At 26.8% G+C, this 21,480-nt stretch overlaps 1 protein-coding gene and 1 long non-coding RNA gene across 5 annotated transcripts; one reads left to right on the forward strand and one right to left on the reverse strand.

Annotated features, from left to right (window-relative positions):
* The first annotated feature begins 220 nt into the window (after positions 1 to 220).
* Positions 221 to 9,585, forward strand: LOC132924055 (uncharacterized). Its single transcript, XR_009661288.1, has 3 exons — positions 221 to 849; positions 6,707 to 6,823; positions 7,327 to 9,585. It is a non-coding gene; the product is annotated as an uncharacterized LOC132924055 (long non-coding RNA).
* A 3,641-nt stretch (positions 9,586 to 13,226) lies between these two features.
* LOC132924053 (uncharacterized) lies at positions 13,227 to 19,682 on the reverse strand. Of its 4 annotated transcripts, none has more exons than XM_060988127.1 (5): positions 19,525 to 19,682; positions 19,301 to 19,416; positions 18,177 to 18,250; positions 16,672 to 17,748; positions 13,227 to 14,717 (listed from the first exon to the last, which is right to left on the reverse strand). In XM_060988127.1, exons 3-5 carry the CDS (start codon positions 18,204 to 18,206, stop codon positions 13,743 to 13,745), a joined length of 2,082 nt encoding a protein of 693 aa, XP_060844110.1. In that variant the 5' UTR covers positions 18,207 to 18,250; positions 19,301 to 19,416; positions 19,525 to 19,682; the 3' UTR covers positions 13,227 to 13,742. The 4 variants fall into 4 exon arrangements, with proteins under 4 accessions (XP_060844110.1, XP_060844112.1, XP_060844111.1 ...); XM_060988129.1 differs by having other exon boundaries at positions 19,492 to 19,666; XM_060988128.1 differs by having other exon boundaries at positions 19,301 to 19,435; positions 19,525 to 19,665.
* Positions 19,683 to 21,480: the final 1,798 nt, after the last annotated feature.

The raw sequence follows: 21,480 nt of genomic DNA on the forward strand, positions 1-21,480 counted from the left end.
CGTACTGTATAATAATATAATAACAATAATACGATCGTTTTGGTCGTCGTCAACTGTGCTGTATAGTCGACAGGTCGTTTTCGAGCTTATAACATAATAATATATATATATATATATATTTATGATGTGCGCCGAAACCGTACCGGTTGACACGGTGTACCGCCACGGCCGCCGTTAAAAATCCGAGCACACGATCGCGATCGCATTAGTAGTTCGACAGTGGTTTTCCGCGCGTACGCGTGTCCCGGTGTCCAACATCGACATTTCATTTATTATATTTTATTAACGCAGCGTCCGATTTACGTATACGAAGATATCGCATCGCGTTTAATAAAACATACCTTTATACCGATATATCGCGCATGTCTTGCCATGCTATATTGTCCGCGTACCATCCAAATAAAATAATATTTTAATCATATTTATCCGTACGATTGCCGTTATGTCATAATAATACGATGAAGTTTTGATGGAGCTAGGACGTCGGTGGCGGCAGCCCTACAAATATAATAGTCATCCGTCGCGGTTTACAAACAACCGTTTCGGTTCGACATATCGGTTTCAACAATAATAATAAAATACGCAATTTCAACAATTACGCGGACGCGAGACCCTATATACACTCTACGCCAGAAAACAATACTCATATAATAAGATATATCTGTGTATGATATTACCTAACATTAAGACACCGCAGCTTCCACCGTGTTCATAATCCTCTCGGCTACTGGACCACAACGAAACGTATTTAAGGACCCGCCTCCCACAGTACTGAGCAGCAGTAGTATTATAATATTGACATTATAAATGTGGCGCCAATCAAACATCAGTTGATCGCAGCTATAGTAGGTACGTTGTGTGCATACTAGTCGATAAAGGATTTTGCACAACGCACTAATGCACCATCACGCGTCCACGTATAAGCGAATCTTACAGATATTATAGAACAGGGATCACCAATTAATATTTTCAGAAGGCCACTTTAAGTTTTCTTGGACCATCAATCAACATTTAATGTACATAATAAATTACTACAATGGTATATGATTATTCAAAAAAATTAAATGCAAAGGTAAAAACAAAATTGAAAGAAAAACTCATTTAATCCAACATAAAAAATAATAATTAAAAATTTTACATCTTATCTAATAACCCGCTAGTGTTTATCCACGTGACGCTATTTCGTCTAATTTTTAAAATTACTCGTAAGCGGGTAAATATAGTATCCTACCACCATTATATATTTTGTGATATTGTTTACGTTACAATAATATTCAATTACTTTGATTTTTCAAAAATTTTCATTTTAGAAAAAACAAGAGAAGGGTTGAAAACTGAAACTTAAAAAAATAAGTATTGAAATTCTTAGTATATACTCTACTTAATCTACTTAAACCACTGGATATATAGGTAAGCTGTTGTACGTTCGCATTTAAAACATACTTAAATAATAAATATATAATATAATATAATATTATACTATACTCAAAACGCTTAGTCTTAAATAATAAGTATTTCTCTCCACGAATCTATAAACAACAGTATTTGATGACAAAATACCATTAGTTATTCGTCGGCCGCGTGCCGTTGAAATGTATTACGAATCGTTACAATATTGATCGCCGGCCCGAGTGTCTGCAGGCTGTAGCACGCTACATATTATCATCATCAGAATTCAGAGTAGATTATAAATTATAATTATAATTTATAGTTGTATATTAGTAGTCATATACATAAATATGGTCTGGCCTATGTTGACGAAATTATGCGTTTAGCGTTTGTCTATTGCGTTGAACCATATTATATTATATTATATTATTGAACATTATATTAATTATTACTTACTATTTTACTAATCAGTAAATAAATTATGTTATTATAATTTACGAGTATAATATTTATAGTGCGTAAACGGCGACGGTTAAACATTGGATAAACTGATTTTATTTTAATTTTCTGTCGTATTATATCGATATGGTATCCTATACTTTTATATGACACAATACTTTTGATATCGACTAAACAACAGTCACTTTTATACCTACTTATGAAATGTTTGTAATTTTATCCTTGTCCCTATTTATATACATTATAATAGGTATCGTTAATAATTCACCGGCGTAACTAAGGAGGACTTGGGGTAGCTGTTTCCCCCTAAACACTATTCTAATCATACCAAAATATTTGAATAGAAAACATTGGGCCTACAAAATAAATATATTTTAGCCTCCCACCCTTGCACTTCGAAAATCATGTTCGAATATTGCATATGACTATGTATATGTAGACTGTAGGTAGTACTATACTATGAATATGTACAATTATATACATTTTATACGTATGTGGATTGTGGACACAGTGCAAGATTTAAGCTGATAGAAAAAGTTCGAGTTTTGTAGACGTTGGTTTTTTTTTATTAGCCTAGTTTTACAAAGCTAATAAATTAAATGTACTACGTAAGTAAAATAAAGTACTCGATATTTGATTTTGATTTTTTTAAAACTTTTTAAAGTTTATTTAAAGTTATTTTAACTTTTAAGCTAGTGTTTTTATTTATTAATTATTTAGATTTACTAAAATATATTTTATAAAATGTCTTCTTAATCAACGAATATTCAAAATATTTTAAAGGTCAATATTTGTATTCATTTTTGTACCATAATAATATGTGTACTAACTACTAATGTACCGAATCAGGTTTACCTCGATTTTTTTGATTTATTTACAAATATTATAATATTAATACTAGATATAACTGATATAGATGTAACCTTTGAAATATTAAATTCAAAGAATACAATAAAATTAGTACATCTTAATTCTTAATATAGTTTTTAAAAATAATTTGTATTTCATTTTTATAATTTTTTTTAATAATAAACGTTAAAACTTAAAACGTATAGTGTCCAATAATATTATGATGTATTGATGTTTAAATATTCTTTACTTAATTCTAATATAAAAATGAGTGGGTGTTATCTATATTATTGTTTTTTTTTTGAGATTTACCAGTTTTTTAACTGGTCAACTCAAATATTGTATATGTAATAAAGCCATCTAACTAAGGCTATAAATTGCAACCATTTATTAGAAATTGCACACGTTTTTTCTTAATATCTCATTTCACAACATTTTAAGGTTTAAATTTTACATAAATATTTTTAGTCTTCATTTTTATTGTTATAAAAAATTAATATCCAATGGAATTTGAAATAGTTATTTTATAAAAATATTTATTTATTTAAGTTAAAATATTTTATTTGTATATAACTTTCTACTCTACTAAACTATTCTACAATTGTCTATTTATAAAAATCACAGTCCATTTTTTGTTTAATAAATATAATATAATACATTATTACTACTTATATAAACTTAATAATTAACTATCGGTTCAATCAAAACATCCGCTTTTTAAATTTAATTCGAAGAAATATTAATTGTTTGTACGGTTTTTAAAAATATCCATAAATTACGAATTAAAATGTCTAGTTTTTCAAATGGTATTAAGTGAGCACATACAAATTAAAAATATATTTTTTTTTTAATTAAGCAAAAATATTATATTAATTGCCAAATTTATTTAGGGAAAAGTGTTAAACTAATTATTAATTTTATACTTTTGGCATGACGAGGGTATAATTTGACGTGATTATAGAAATTTCAGTGAACCTTTTATATATGCCTGTAGAAGTTTATAGAAAATAAACAAGTAACAACTACAAATGAATATCTAAATTAATAAATCCAACATTCCAACATACTATACATAGTTGTATTAATTTTAATAATAGAATTATATTTTTATAGTTTTTCATTTATAAAACTTAAAACATAAATATTTTTAAACTATTATCTAAGTCGAGATAAATATAAATACCATTTCGATATCATTAATTTTTATATTTTGTGCGGAGCGGAATTTTGGTATTGGTTTTACAATAATTATGTGTTTTTTTTGTCTGTCATCTATTAAAACAGTAAAAGAGTTTAAATATTTAACTTTGAAACTTTGAAGTAATTTCTAGTAGGAAATTACGTCTAGTTAATACATTGGAAGGTCGAAAATAATAAATTCTTGTTATATGTATATAATTTTCCAAATTATTGGGAAAACAAGAATTTATATGCATAGTTACAACACTTTCTTAGAAACGATTAAAGTGAATGTTGACAAAATCTTGAAAATTTATAAATTATTTCGTTGTACATTTTTACCAACCGTACATATGTTTTTATTTCCCACGCATAAAATAATTTTTTCTCTTATTATTTAAAAACATTTGAAATTTTTTTGAAATAATGTTGAAAAATTATTTTATTGGTAAAAATTCTTGAAAATGTATTACAAAACCCTACATAAGTCATCATTAAATCTGTATAAAAATATTAAAATACATACTCACAATTTTTTGTTATATACATTTGAAGTTCAAATAAAAATGTATAAACTACAAACATTTTGTATTAAAAAAATTACAAAAACTCAAACTGGAACTAAAATGTGTGTAATCACAATTATATTTATATTTCATATTTTAAGTTTAAATTTGTACTAAATTAACTAAATTCATATTTTTCAATTATGAATAATGACAAGGCCGTAACTGGAGGTCTATTCTATAGAACTCCAGAAATTTTTAAAAATAGAAACATTTGTATGGTGAAATTGAAATATGATGAGTAGTTTATTGACTATAATTGTAATAGAAAAAATGTTAGACCCCCTTACCGAATTTTTTTTTCAGTTACGGCCTTGAATAACGTAGTAATATAAACTAGTATAAAAAATATATATCAATAGCAATATAAAAATATAATTAATTAATATATGTAGAAATATTGGCTGACAAAATCTCTGTTTAGAAACGTTTTTGGTAGGTAGCGATGTTATTATCATTGAGCTCAGATTTAACGCATTTTATAACAGTGACCTATTTAGGTGAAGAATAAGAATACTTGACACCTACTAGCTACTATAAAGCAGAGCGACTTCCCTGGTTTTAGTATTATTATAAATTTACAACTTTAGCTTCATAGTTCATGGGCCATCAGTTTTTTTTTTACATTTCCATATTTACTTGAATTATTAATCTTGATTATACCTATTCTTGTTATCGCAAATTATTTGAATACCTATTTTTATAGAACTATTGTTCATTGTTTATAACAGTTTTTGTGTAACTATAATTATTACCTTGCTAGTTGCTACATTTTGATTCAATAATGATAAATCATTATATAATATGATTCTGAGTAGGGAAGTTTATATGTCAACCTATTTTTATGGTTATTTTTTAATACCTTATTATTATGTTTATATATTAAGTACTAATGTACATTAAGTAATTTATTTTTCTATTAGTACCATAGACTAAACTTAAATTAATTTTTGACAAAATATTTTCATTTTTTATATATTGTATTATTAATTACTATAATACTGTACAACGAATAATTGCAGTTATTAACATAGAAGACAATACGAATGTCGAATGTAATGTACTATGTGGAATAGTATAAATACTAAATAGGTGCATAGTATATAAATTGTATAATAAAATAATTAGTTATTAAAAACCATTGACATTTACACAGTCACTATACAATTTTGATATTTTAACTAAAACTACCTTAAATATTTTGAAAATTTAATTGCATTTAAAAAAAATAATAATACATAATACATAAGTAGCAATTTGGATTTTTTTCAATTTCTACGATTAATATTTTTGAATTAAGTACAACAAAATAACTCACATTGTTTCATAAAATATTTTACGTTCGAATAATCCTGCAGTTTCAACTAAATTTGTATTTCAAACACTTGTAAAAAATTAATTCTACGAGTGTAATTCTTCTAGTGGTTTTGTTATTTTTAGGTTTCTGTGTTAACTTATAAGGAATTTCGTTATACATTTTTAACTTAATGAATAATTTTCAACTACAAAATTTTTTTGCAAATATTAGTGATTTTTACGAATTTTGTCTGTTAGAACTTTAAAGGTTTGTAAATAAAACAAGTAAGACTGTCTATCCAAATAATCTGTACATATCTTATTTATAAATATAAATCTTTATACTATTCCCATATTCTTCATATTATTGTAAATTACTAAAATGTATCTAATTATTAATTTAATTTAATTATATTTATATTGTAGTTACTTTTGTTGGTAATAAATTAGCCATGTATTTTATAAATCTACGAAACAATATATGCAATGAATTTGACTATTTTATTGAAATTATTAAAAACAGACAATTTTATGTAATTAATAATTAAAATTCATGTATATTCTTTAATAAATTTATTCTTCATAGGCTTGAGTTTATTACTCATATTATAGATAGGCATAATTATCATATTTCCTATTCATAATAATTCATAGATTTATTTATCTGTAGTGTAATAGGTACACTTACCTTTATAGTTAACAAACTAAACGTTTTTTCTTTTTTAACTTTGATAGCTTTAATATTTTGTTTAGTTTCTTTTTTCATATTTGGTATCAAATGTATTCTGTAATTTTTAATATATTAAATTGGGACCTATATAATGGCTATATACAAGTTTTTATATTACAAATCATATTGAAGTGTTCTTTTAATTGTATAGCTTGTCTAAATTTTGACTAAAACATTTATGAACTATGAATATTACATTATTAATTACGATAAATATGTTTTAGTTAAAATGTTTTAGTACTGGTACTGTTCATACTGAAGATAGTTAATAAATATTTCGCATTTCTAAATGGATGGAGCTCAGAGAAATTTCAGTATGATGGCCGAGAAAATCGATAGAATGCGATGTTTAAGGGTAATACATTTTACCATATTATATACAAGTAGTTATAGTACATCAAAGTTTTATTATCAATGAAAAATATATATATATAATATATAGACGATATACGATATACGATATACGTTTATAATATATTCATATTTATTATAATCAATATGCTTTTTTTTCTCAAAACTGCTAACTATTTTGTATTTAATTTTATACATTTAAGTAATATATTATAAAAGTTTGAACGAACTAATTATTATTTTATTTGAGATTAACGAAAACTGAGTTGATTAAATTAATATTACGTAAATCACAACACTCATAAAAATGTTGTGGGTTATTTTATTTGATTATTTCTGAGCTGTTGAATGTTTTAATTTAATGAGTATAATGATTTTAAATTTAATTGCATATTGCATTATATATTATTGTAATGCCATTGTTGTAGTTTAATATTTAATGCTTAGGTACTTGATAATTTAATACTATAATGAATAATTTTTTTTGTTTTTTTATTATTATTTTAGGAACGATGCGACAATTATGTCAGACTAATAAAACTAACACTTGATGAAACAATCAAAGAACAAAATTCGCTTTTGGATGGATCAGCAATTCATAATAGACTAAAATACTTAGGCGTATTAGATAAACCTAAATCATTATCAAACACATTCAATACTGATAAATATCATAAGAATATAGATTATAATCAATTTACAAGACTAATAAGATTAGTTATATATTACAATATTAGTGTTGCATAGGGATATTGCACTATGTTGAAATGTTGGGATTTACATGATGACAAGACACTGAATGTCTGTATATTGATGCAAAGTATTATACATACATATTATTATACATTTATAGGTATTTTTGTAGTATGTGGTCTACCATACACTTGTTGTCTACCACGGATATACTGAGTCATTCCTATCTAGTCGACACTGGCTACGATAATAAACTTAATCTTAATCAAAGTTTCTATTAAATATGTTAATTTCTTGCCAAAAATTTAAATAGAATTATTCAGTCAGAGGTAAATACTTTTATACGTTTTTAAAGAAAAATTGACTTATTCAAATTGATACTCATATTTCTTAGCAGAATGATGGTGGAACAATTATAAAGACAACTCATTTGAATGTTTTATATGAGACATCAAATCATAATAAATATTTTATAGTAAATATTTGTATAGATATTTATAATATACTATATACCTATACGTATTGCTTTTTTAATTTAATATAAAAAACATATGGAATAGCATATACGACAAGAATACCCATTTATACATGATTTAATTACTATATTAGTTATCCAATGAAGGATATTTCTGGGTATATTATCCCATATGGATATATTCTTTTCCGTAATTGAAGATCTAGACTATTGCAAATAGATTATTCAATTATTCAATTATTGGTATACTAAAAATAGTTGACACTGTTCTTAACATAATATGAAAATGACGTCGGAGGCAGTTGCCCCCTTTGCCACCCGTTAGACACGGCATTGATCGTTTATATTATTATATTATATAATAATTAATAATATATAATCAATAGAGAACGGATTTTAATTTAAATAAATATTTTTTATATCATTTTAATATCGGAGAGTTTTTAACATATTATGTGTACCTACGTTTCATTTAATTTTGAATAAGCTGATGCTAATTTTATTTTAAATATATTCAAATATTTTAGAATAATTAAATATTTTATAAATAAATATACGTAATCTGTATTATTGTAGAATTTCCTAAAGAAATTGGAGTTTTAACCAATTCTAAATTACAAAACCTATTGTAAAAAAAAACCCCAGGATTTAACGCCGCAATGTCGATAAGGGATATACTATTAAGTAAAACTCCAAAAAACAATTTAGAAATATAATACAATCTAAAAGAATTCACGTGTATGGGTGTATCGTGTATGAAATATGCACCTATCACTTCTGTTGATGTGGAGAGTTTATTTAGCATTTTAGCCATTATGAAGCAATATTAAGATTTTTAAATTTGAAAATCTCAAATTATATATTTATATGTTGGTTCTAAAGGTACACGGTTTCCATACAGCGTCCATACGCGGCGTCTAGCGTCAACTACTGGTCTGGACATCCGACATAGTAAGCGTCTGGACGCGGCGTCATGACGTTGTGCTGTTCCACTCTTTGACGCTGCAGGGAAACCGTATATTAATATAATCTTATAACTATTAGGTATTAAACAATTTTTTTTAAATAGTACCTAAGTAGGTTTATATTACCTATCTAGTTGTTATTTTTTTTTTAATTATATATTCAGATGAAAATTAATTAGATACGACTTAATAAGTTGATTTATCACCTACTGCGTTTAGGTTGTTTCAACTCCAACAGCTTCAACTCCTGGTAATTCCTTTGATAACTAAAGAATTTGTAGAACTATCGTTAATTATATTATGATAACTGTTAAGTATGTATCAAATATAAAATAATATTGAAATTAAATCATAATAATAGGTTTATTTTTATTTTTTAGCATGACTATTGACTACCTAGTTATTCAAACAATTTTTGAATATAAAAGTGCTGGAAAAACAATATAGTATATAGATAACTTTATTAGAAATATATGTGTATAAAAGATTAAAATATAATAACGTATTTTATATGTTCAAATGTTCTGCAGTGGATATTATTATGTCTCACAAGTCACAATTAGTAATTATTGTCAATTACATAATTACAGATACTTACTATAGCTATGCGTTATTTATTGGTGGCTTTATTGACTTAATTATTCAACGGCTACAATTATGTAATATTACTAATATTATGAAAAATGGTATTTGTGTAGCAAGTGATTTACCATATTGTATTAGGCGTGGTTGGTGATTTTGTACATACGTTTAGTTTGTAGCTTCATATTTACGGTTGGATATAAAATTATAAATTACTTTAAATTTACTAATAACTGATTATCGGTAAATGATTACGATTTACGATATAAAAAGTCTCATATAAGCATAAATAATTATCAAACAGTTGTTCCCTCGGATGACGAAGTGTATATTGTCTATCTGTCTAGTTTAAAAAATTTAGTCGGAAACTTAAGTATATACTAGGACTAGTATATCCTCTATGTGGATGAGTAGGTAAAATAAAAATATTTCAAAAATGTATTGAAATTATCTGAATTAAGAAATAAGTGATAAAATGAATGTAATATTTGTTTGTAGATCGTTATTTTTAAATTTGCGGATCACTACAACAAGGTAAAATATTATTACAATTAAATAAAAATATTATTTTTATAACTATTAACGTTGTAGATCAATTAATTGTAAAATTGTAATTGATCATTAAATTACGTTATAACAAGGGTTCGGGACTTCTTGCATTTGCATGTTTTTTTTGTAGTCTTAGAAATTTGGTTTACGAAATGGCAAAATTAAATACTAAGTTTAAATTTGTACATTTCGTCATATTTTAGGAAAAGTGCATACCTGAGCAATTTGCGTTTTCAAAAACAAAATAAAAAATTAGCTGCATATTTTTAAGTATATTTTGATGATTTTGACTGCATATTTCAATAATTTTAAATGCAACAAGTTCCGAACTTTGGTTATATCTAACTAGAGTCTAGATCTTAGAACAGATAATCAAACATATTATTGATTAAAAACCATAGATAAATAAAAAAAATTTTATTAGTATAATAACAATACCACTATAAGTTATATTTATTTATTTATTTATTTATTCAAATATACGGACGTAAGTCCTACTACAATTTCAAATATATGCACATAAGAATATAAGATATTAACAAATTAGTAAACAAAAAAAAAACATTATAACAAAAATTAAACATAAAACTAATAGTATTTAAATGAATATAATAAGAAAACTATAAAGTGCGATAAGGTGTATAATAAAGATAATGGACAATAAGTTATATAAAATCAAAGGGGTAAGTGTTACCAGCTACCATGAGGAGATTAGCGGGGGAATTTAAAATATAATTTTTATTTGAAAATTGAGGGTAAAATGATTTCGGATCTCTGGTATTAAGGTTATTTATTTTTAAATTAATCAATGATAACAATTCCGGACAATCAATAACGCCTAATAATAATTTATTAAGAAATTTGGAAAGTAGAAGTATTCGACGTTCATTAAGTGGTAAAAGATATAGAAAATGTAATACGTTATTATAAGAACCATGGGGAGGCCTGTATATATTAAATTTAAAGGAAATGAAACGTAGAAAATTATTTTGAACAGATTCTGGAGAAGAATTTTGTTTTGAGGTATTATTTATCCAAATAAGAGGGCAGTATTCTAGATGGGAACGAACAAGGGAGCAATATAGAATTTTCAAGGGAATAGGATCTATGAATGAGCCACAGGTGCGCTTAATAAAACCCAAGTTACGCATAGCCTTATTCTTTATCATTTCAGTGTGTGGGGAAAAATTTAATTTAGAGTCAAAAATAATGCCTAAATCCTTAAATTGAGATACAAGCTCAATATTTGAAGCGGAAATAGAATAATTATAATTAATTGGATTTTTTATTAAATAAAAGTGCATAAATTTACATTATTTATCAACGTTCAAAGATAAGTGATTCCTATTACACCATGAAAGTAACTATATGTACATATTATAAAATATATAAGTATATATTATCATCATTAATAAAAATAAGATAAATATGTTTGTTGTCTAGCTTAATTATAAAATAAAAAACGCTTTCCGAATATGTGGACTGTATAATGTATATTATGCCTTTTACATAATTATAATATTAAAAATGATCGGCCGACGGGACGAATACGTGTTTGGTCGCAAAGTGCCACAATAGACTGAGTAATAAATAATAAAAAAAACAAGATAATCAAAAATGACCAACTTGGTCATCGATACGATCATGGGCGCCCGCAGGAAATTTATCAGGGAGGGGCATAATGAAATCAAACACCGAAAAATACACTAAAAAAAGTTTATTCCTTGTAAACTACAAAATGTGTTAGAATTATATGAAATCAAACACCAACCTCACACACTAAAGTAAAAATATCGATGAAATGTTTATAGATCAAAATAAAAGTTAAAATGTTCAACATTCTATTTGAATTCTAGGGAGGGCAAATGCCCCGTCTTGCCCCCCCTCCGGGCGCCCATGAATACGATCGACGCGAAGGTGCGGCGGTGCGGGTCATCTCTCGTCATAACACACACGCGCGCCTATCGTTATCGACACCGAATACTATAATATAATAAAAATAGAATAATACCAAACAACAATGTTGATAAACAATTAACTGCTAGAAATGTTTATAGCGACGGGATTGGCACATAAATTCGGCCCGGGAAATCTGTACCTATGCCGGCCATTTATGAAAAAAATATACTCTAAAATTTAGTTACACAAATATATTAATAACTAATTAATACATTAATTCTTTAGTTAATGTTTTAGACTTTAGAGGTACTAGCTACTTTATTGATTACGTCATCTGTGTCGTGTCTATATTATAAAGTACTTATTGTTCAACGGACATTAACATAAACGGCACTAATTTGGATTCCGATAGTGTAAGATACTACATTAATCTGTTTTTAAATTAATAAATTTTAAAGTCGAAAATGTTCGCTCACATGCTACCCACGCAAAACGTAAACGGTATGAATCAACATTTATAGTGTATTTAAATAATTTATAAAATATATGTACCTGAGTTGATGGCAGTGTTAAAATATATATGTTTAATGTCAATATCCTAAATTATTATAAACATTACTATACATATTATACTTGAATAAAACACGAAGACAGCACACAGTACAATTCATGCAAAACCCACAACTTGTTTTCATTGCATTTTGGGTGTCACATTCTTCAATTTTATCACTTTAGATTCATCATTTTCAAGTATTATTTTTACATTTTTGTTTTCTAAGTAAAATTCGGATTATGTTTTTTTAAGGCTGTCCTAATTTTTTGAAAAATTTAACAGTTCATTTTTTAATGCAATGGTGTTAAAACGATTATCAAGTATTATAAGCTTTTTACGGAGTTAATGTAATGCTGTAGTCGATAAACCATTAGTTAGAGTGCTTACAAGTTACAGTTGATAAAATTCAAATCAGTCAACGAATAAACAATAAAATATGATAATTATATAGTCTATACATAGTTAAAATTTATAATAATAATTATTATTATTATTAAAATCTGTTATTCTCAACAACAACAAAAGTACACCACAGGGGCCTCCACCAAGAAAACTCCCGTCGGCCCAATCCGTGCCTGTTTATAGCCGTACAGGTTATAACCGTGTATACATGTAAGTACATAGTATATATACTTAGTAATTAAATTAATTTCATATTTTTCAAATAGTATAATAAATCACAAACACATAATTATTATGTTAATAATTTATTGCTAAATATTCACAAGATAATTGTATACCTATAATGAATATTGGTCTAAAGACATTATTGATAAGAATAAAATGTTAATAATAAAAATTATAATGCCATTTAGCATAAAAAAATATTAAGTATATAAATACCTCTATTACAAATAAAATTATAAAATACTATGTGTTAAAAAAATATATGTGTATAAATCTGAGCACAGATCTGTGGATTTGATATGTTCCACATTATACATTCCATGACCCATGTATAATAAGCAAAATAATATCGATATATATATTAAAAAAAATAAGATTAAAAGAATATTTTACAATTACAGACGATATTAATAATACATAGTTTTTATGAAATTCAAATATGTTTAGGATAACAGTCTTCATTAAGTGGAGTCAGTAAAACGACAAAACCACTGAATGGACGAGAGGAGATAGTAAAAGCACAGTTCACCAGATCAATAAAATGTGAAGACGATGATAATGTCGGCTCGGCGACGCGTGTCTAAGGAGCCTCTTGCAACTTCTTCAAACCCTTGCAGTTTATGATTGACGAGGTAGAATCACGATTTTCTTGGAAGAAACAGATGTTCATCTTCGGAACGCCGTTGATTAGGTCGATGCCAAAGAAGATGATATTGACCGAAAAAGCGGAAACTTTGAGCAGTACGGACACGTCGGCCTCGGGCTGTACGAACTCGTGACTGATGTATTGATGCTGCGGATTGATTTTTTCTGCGAACTGCAAGCACATTTCTAAATTAAGCACACTGCACGGTGCCACAAATGTGTACCCCTTGACCGACCGACTAGCGCCGTCAGTCTCGTTGACCACCATTTCGTCGTCGAACATGTTTTCCGGACGGGACGCGTGCTTCTGATACTCGGCCATCAGAGCGACCGGTTTCATGCCAACCTCGCCGATGGCCCACAGCGCGTACTGGTCCATGGCGCATCTTTCGAGCCCGTATATGGTGCAAAACTCCTTGTCCACCTCACAAACGTTCGTCTCGCCGAGCCTGGCTAGTTCGGCTACGCAATCGTTGTGCTTTGCGGACAGCTTTTTCGCCTCCTGCAGGACGAGCTCTACGCAATACTTGATCAGGGCTGGACGGATTGATCTATTCACCGCGACCTCGCGCAGACTTTCCAACAGCACTACCATGCGCTGGCCACGCAAAACATACTTCACGCTCTCTTGCTCCGCGATGTTTTCCACCACGTGCCGCAACATCTCGTCGACGCCCAGCTCGGTCGTTTGTTTCTGATAGTTATCAAATATAAGTCGAATATTTTTCCAAGCAAAGAGCAAATTCTGTGGAGTGAGGTTATCCTCGAGAAACATTGTGACTCGTTCCACAAACACTGCCAAATGCTTTTTGATAAAGTAAACCGACTGCCAAAGTATTGAACCCATGCAGTAAGGAATTTTCTCCATAGTCTTGTAAATCGGAAACCAAACAGCTTTCTGGGATAGTACCTAAAGAAATTATACAATTAGACCCATCATTATAATATTAATTTGAATTATACTATAAAATGTATGCGAATATTTAAAGGTGGAAAAGACAATGCAAAAAAAAAATAGCTAGAGTTAACTAAGTCAACGAAATTTAAAATAAATTTAACTTATACCAATTAAGAAAACATAAACTATAGTTGAATTACATTTTAGATAAAATATGCTTTTTAAAATTATAGCACAGCTAAATTATGAAAATGAACAATTAGAATTTAAAAAATTCCATTTTAAATTTAATATAATAAATTTGTGAGAAAAAGATTTGATAATTAAGATATATTTTTAGTAATACTGTCTTTTATATTATATTATTTTTATTTATTAACACAATAGATAATAGAATACAATTATATAATAAAAGAAAAAATGAATTATGCATAAGAAAAAAATATTAAATAGTTCTGAAGACAAACAAGAATAAAAGGTAATGAAAAAGTAGCATAAGGAGCAGCATACTCAAACTCAGTGGCGAAGCTTATGTTTTTAGTTAGGGAGACATTGAATAAAATGACACTATACGCTTGGATTCCTCCCTTTTTATTTTACCCATTCGATAATACTTTTTATTCGTATGAGTAATTAATAATTCCACCGTTCAAAATTACATACATTAAATCATCAACCATGAGGACAAACTATAATATAATAACAACAATATTAAGAAACACGTAGGTACCTTTCGACTATCAGTAATAGCGATTTACAGGGGACGATGGCGATGTCGATAATTGAGGAAATCTGAATAGCGAGACATGTCTCATAACGAAGATAGTAAACCTCACTTACATTAAAATCTCCCCCGTACCCGCGCGCTCATAATTTGGAGACGTTGCATCGTAACGTCTCTTTGGTATAATATAAATATATAATATTTGGAATGACCCGCACAGCCGTATCGCGGGCATCTAATCTATTTTAATAATTTTTAAAGACTATAACTGTACAACAAAAAACCAATTTTAACAAATATTAAAACGTATATCATTTTTATAATATAAATTACGTTAAAATTTGTAAATATTTTATAAAACAAAATTATTTGTCCTGTGTTCTAATTTCTTAGTGGGTAGACGTTGTTTCATTGTCTCCTATGACACTTCTCCACTGCTCAAACTGCACTTCACAGTTTCTAAAAATCACGTCTTACTCGGCCATCAAAACCCAAATTAAATACTTCATACTAATAAAATGATAAAAATGGTAATCACTGGTCATAACAACAGAAAAAACTCAGAAAAATCAAAAATACAATTTATCTAACAGAAATGAAAAACTGTAATTAACCATATCTGATTAGGCCATATTAGGATATGTAATATGTGGTGTTAACTTAGCAGTAAAATATAAATTAACAGAATGCCACTAATAGGTATAACCTTAAGAAAATACAATATTCAATTCAATATAGACCTATTAACTATTAGGTCCAAACATAGAAAACACTACAAATATGATAAACTTCTTAAGAGACACAGACTTATAAAATCAAATTTGACAAAGAAAAAAAAAATTATGCATAATGTTATCATTTTAAAATTGTAAAACTATTACTGTTATTGTAAAATTTTAAAACTAATTACCTGTGTTATTATAAAATGTTATTTTTTAAAGATCAACAAAAAACATTTTTTATAGTCACCTTAAATGTATTGCATGTAATATATCTACAAGTTTTTATTAATTAAGACTATCAGTTTATTAATTATAGGTTAAGTCTGGATTTGTATACATTAAGAAACTATTTGCTATCCATTCTCTATTATACACAATTGTTTGACATTTTATACTCTCATTCAATTGCATACTCTCAGTAAAAATATGAAAATGCATAGAAGTGCAGACTTTGGTTATTCTTATTAGTTATCAATACTTAAAAATATATATTAATTTAATAGAATATGTAGGTACTTACATTTAAAATATTTTCAATTTCACTTGAAGCCATTATTATTCCAGTAATAAGGAATAAATCCAAACGTAGGTTTAACACATTTATCAATGTTACTTCAAAATTATTGTCTATTAATTCTAATGTAAAACGGAAGACTTCCAATGTACATTGAGTAATACAAGCACTTTTTTGAAAAATTGTCAGAGCTCTTCCTGTTTTTTGAATACATGAGATTTCAGTAGTTATTATTCTAGAAAGTAATTGCGCTGGTTTTGTTATAATGCCAATTACAGAAATTGCTAAATCAATCCATTCATGACAAGCTCGTGCGACTGAAACTTTAATGTCATATTTGTACATGTTTATCAGTTGATTAATTTGTCTACCAGCTCCATATACAGAAGAACTTGTATATACTGCAACGGTTGGTATGATCACAGGCGCTAATATGGGGAAAAAATAACTACCTACCATAATTAAACGGCCAGCCCAATCTACTATTTTTGAAGATATGTCAGCTGCTTTTAAAATTTTATTGCTCGATTTGGAAGCCGGTGTTATACTTTGAAATATTGTTTTTGATGCATCATAAAACCCAGAAATAGGGTAGAACATAAATCCTTCAGGAAGATTATTATTGTCCAAATATTCATTCCAGTTACAGTATGTTCTATTGCGTTCATAATCAATAAAAATACATTTATTTTTATTCGATTTTATTCGAAGTAAATACCATTTATGTACATCTTTATCAGGAAAATTTTGGCAGATACTACACTTTTGTTTGCAAATACTATGTGTCATAGTAAAACCTACATTAATGTTACCATAAAAATCAGGTTCAATTTTCTTCTCTATATTTTTTTTCATATTTAAAATAGTTTCTTGGATTTTATTATTATATAACTTAAATAATATTTCTTCATTGTTCATTTCACTATATTTGTTGTAATCAATTACTTTAGGAGATGGGCGTTCATAATAAAAGGATGCTATAAACAATTTCAGTTGATTCATATGTATGGTTATCCATTCTGGCCGCGAATTGAAATATGAATATTGTAATTCTTCGAGGCGTTTAATGAACAGGCGTCCTCTCTGAAAAAATATAAATAAATAAATTGATATATAAAAATACAAATGGCTAAATAATAATGTATTGATAAATTGTCTTAGACAAATAAATTTAAAAATGTTATAGTTGTTATTGAAAAGAAATATTGTTGAATGAATTAAAATAATAATAATAATATAGGAAATATCTTTTAAAAAATAAAATAACATAATAAACTACAATGGATTGAAAAATATTTTTTTTTTATTCAAAGTAAACAAAAGTTGGCTATTTGCCAAATAAAAATATTAAACAGAAATTGTAGAATATAATAACAGTGTTATGAAATAGAAAATAGAAAATTAGAAAACTTACTTTTTTAATTATTAACTAATTAAACTAATTAAACATGATAAAAATATGAATAAATAAATAAATATTAAAAGAGTTATATTAATTGTTTTGTACTTACTTTAAGGTTTTCTTCAAAATTGTCGTCCATACTGAAAATCAATCAAATATTTTCGCCAACCACCAGTTAATTTCCTTAACAATATATTATAAAAATATGAATGATGATAATCTTAATATTACATAATTTTACTAATATCTCAATACTTTAAATATTTTCAGGTTATATTTTGTTTTAGAAAATATACTAATACTAGTTTAGGCTGTGTGAACACTGAATAAGGTTTAAAATTAAGTTATAATTAAAATAATACAGTAAATGGGATGAATTTTATAATTACAACATTTATTTAACGACAAATGTGTGAGTATAAAAAAAATTATGTAATTAAATGTAATGTTTCATATTAATATCTAGGGTAGGATTTATATGCAATGGCATGTTATATGTGATTATGATTTCTGATTATTGCTTTTATTTATTATGTCCAGAAATCACGTCACATTGAAGCAAATAGTGGTCATATTTTGAATAAAATGTATTCAACTTTAAACACATAAAATATATTATGGTATAATACCATATATAGAATATAACCTATAATATATTATACACATAACCTACCATAATACTTACAATAAAATAAATTACTTTAAGAGGATGTCGCACTCATAAGTGTTGTCTCCATCTTAAACATGAATGACATAGGTCATAGACAATATGCGTTTACACAATTTGTGTAGAACTCGCTCTATTTTGGTTCTAGAGTAAATATACCTATTATAAAATTAAAAGATGACAATATTTTGGAGGGCAAGATGCTGAGTATTTTTCATTATTTCTAATATAACGTTCATTATAATCGTTTTAAAAAAGCTAAGCATCTTGCCCTCCGAAATATTGTCAACTTTTAATTTTAAAAATAGGTATATTTACTCTATAACCAAAATTGAGCCGGTTTCTACTCAGACTGCATAAACGCGCTAAGTCGTACATGTGTAAGATGGAGACAATACATACAAATGCGACGTCCTTTTAATAGCAATATCAATAAAAATATCATGATATAGGTACTTAGTAATATAGGCTAATAGACCATATTTACTAAGAATCGTTTTTCATACGTAAGACATAGATTTATCATTGGTTTTAAATTTCACAGTTATATAATATTTGTGACTTACCTATTTAATGAATCAATATATTGAATAATTATATATTTTCAATGGGAAATGGCGCGACATCAGCCTTACTACTTTCTAGTGTTTATTCTCGTATAATAATATAATATGATCATGATCTATGAACATATAAAGCAACTATAAAAATTAAAAGTTCTTAATAACTGATAAATATTAAATAATAAAAATATTACTTATTTATATAACTAATAACACGATTAACTTACAATCATAGTTAATAAATATAATTACACCATAGATTACACAGATAGGTAAAAAAAACAATAATTAATAATTATATTTATTATTTTCATGTAAACACGAATCGTGATAAGGTGAAAGCGTTGTAATATTCTGTGGTGAAGGTCAGTTGACAATCGGATCACTGCAGCCGATTCCACGCTCCGCACGCACCAATTACTATCAACATCATATCATATCAATTATTAATACAAGTGATAAGCACTTGTCCAAAAACGGATAAGAGTAGACATTTAACTTTATATCAGTCTTTTTAAGAGGCCGTCCCAGTAGAAAAAAATCGACCGAAAAACATGCTTTCGTACTTCCAATAGTAGTAATAGTACTCAGGCCTCGTTGATCGTAGAAACATGATTTTGGTATCAAAATAATCACGAGAAGTTGTACTAAATATTCTTGGAACAGAATTTTAAAATTTTTTTTCGTTCCAATTTTATATGTGTTTGAAATTTGTAAAATTTTTCTTTTTTTTAAAAAATCATATAAAATCGGAAAATTTAGATATCGAAAATCTGTTCCAAGAATATTTAGTACAACTTCTCGTGATTATTTTGATACTAAAATCATGTTTCTACGATCAACGAGGCCTGAGTACTATTGGAAGTACGAAAGCATGTTTTTGGCAAAAAAATAACGAATTTGCCGTCGTCAAGTGCTGCTAAAGCGATTACAGCGGCAGCGTTCTGAAATAGTACTTCTTCCACCACCCCGCTTGCATATGCAGCCGTACCGCACCATAGGTCAAAACTGGTTATTTATCGCAGCCGCGCACTGGTTATAAATAGCCAAGTACGTCAATACGAAAATAATAATTTTGTCAATAAATAATATTATTTTATTTTTCGATGTTATAATTCGTAATTTTATTTACTATCGTATTTTACGCAAAATGGAACTACGACATAATACTATATCGTAAAATTGTCACAAATCAGCTAGAAAACGTACGATAAAAAAATAATATAAATTAAATTAAATATAAAAAAATACATTGTATTAATCCTAACATCATTTTTTTTATTATTACTTATTTAACCGTATGATTTTAAAGTATTTGTTAATGGTTTTATTTATTTTTTTGATCGGTTTTTATTTTGATGAATGTTGAAATGTTATTTTAAGAATATGTAATAGTTAGGGCCAAGATTTATATTCCCTTAAAAATATCAAAATACGCTGTAAAAAATAGTTAAAAACTTTTTTTACATTTTAATTTTGTTATTTTATTGCAATTTTTAATAGATTCTTTGGTGATGATTTTGATTGTTGACTGATGAAAACATCACTTTTGAAATTGATTTATTTATTCTAAGCATACCAAATAAATTCATAATTAATTTTATGCTAAATTCTATATTTTCATGTTAATCTATTTTACCTGTTAGATTGCAAGTGATACATTGTACAATAATATAGTCATAAATAAAATGATCAATAAATGATAAATTTGTAGAACAAAGTTTCTTGACCTAACATTTTGAATTATCAATTACATTTTATCTATAAAATATGTAGGTATATAATATATAAATATAATCTAAAAATTACTAAAGTAAGCTAATAATTAGTAAAAGAAAAGAAAAAATTGTTATTAACTTCAAAACTGTTAAAAATGTAAAATAAAAGTTTTGTTTTCGATTCTCTTAAGTATGAAAAGGGATTTGCTACTTGAAAAGCATTGCCTAAAAAATATTACATTTTTAATTCAAATTCAGGCCGTAAGAATAATATTTTTATGGAGCCAAATATGTAGGTACCTATATAATATAGACTATAGTTAATTTAATAATGTATAATATATTAGTGTCCTTTTTACACTAAATCCAATTATAATTTAAAAAAATTTAAAAATGTTATAGTGAACTACTGAAGACTAAAATCAGATTAAATAATATCTATCATAATCAATATAACAAGATTAA

The sequence above is a fragment of the Rhopalosiphum padi genome, chromosome 3 (genome assembly GCF_020882245.1).
Source record: "Rhopalosiphum padi isolate XX-2018 chromosome 3, ASM2088224v1, whole genome shotgun sequence".
In the NCBI taxonomy this organism is placed as follows: Eukaryota; Metazoa; Arthropoda; class Insecta; order Hemiptera; family Aphididae; genus Rhopalosiphum; species Rhopalosiphum padi.

Excerpts from the sequence above, each read along its gene's own strand:
- LOC132924053 (XM_060988127.1), bottom strand. The coding sequence starts at position 18,206 with ATGGACGACAATTTTGAAGAAAACCTTAAA. Across the intron at positions 17,749-18,176 it reads ATTTTGAAGAAAACCTTAAA|AGAGGACGCCTGTTCATTAA; the intron begins GTAAGTACAAAA and ends ATATTTTTTCAG. Across the intron at positions 14,718-16,671 it reads AAATTGAAAATATTTTAAAT|GTACTATCCCAGAAAGCTGT; the intron begins GTAAGTACCTAC and ends TAATTTCTTTAG.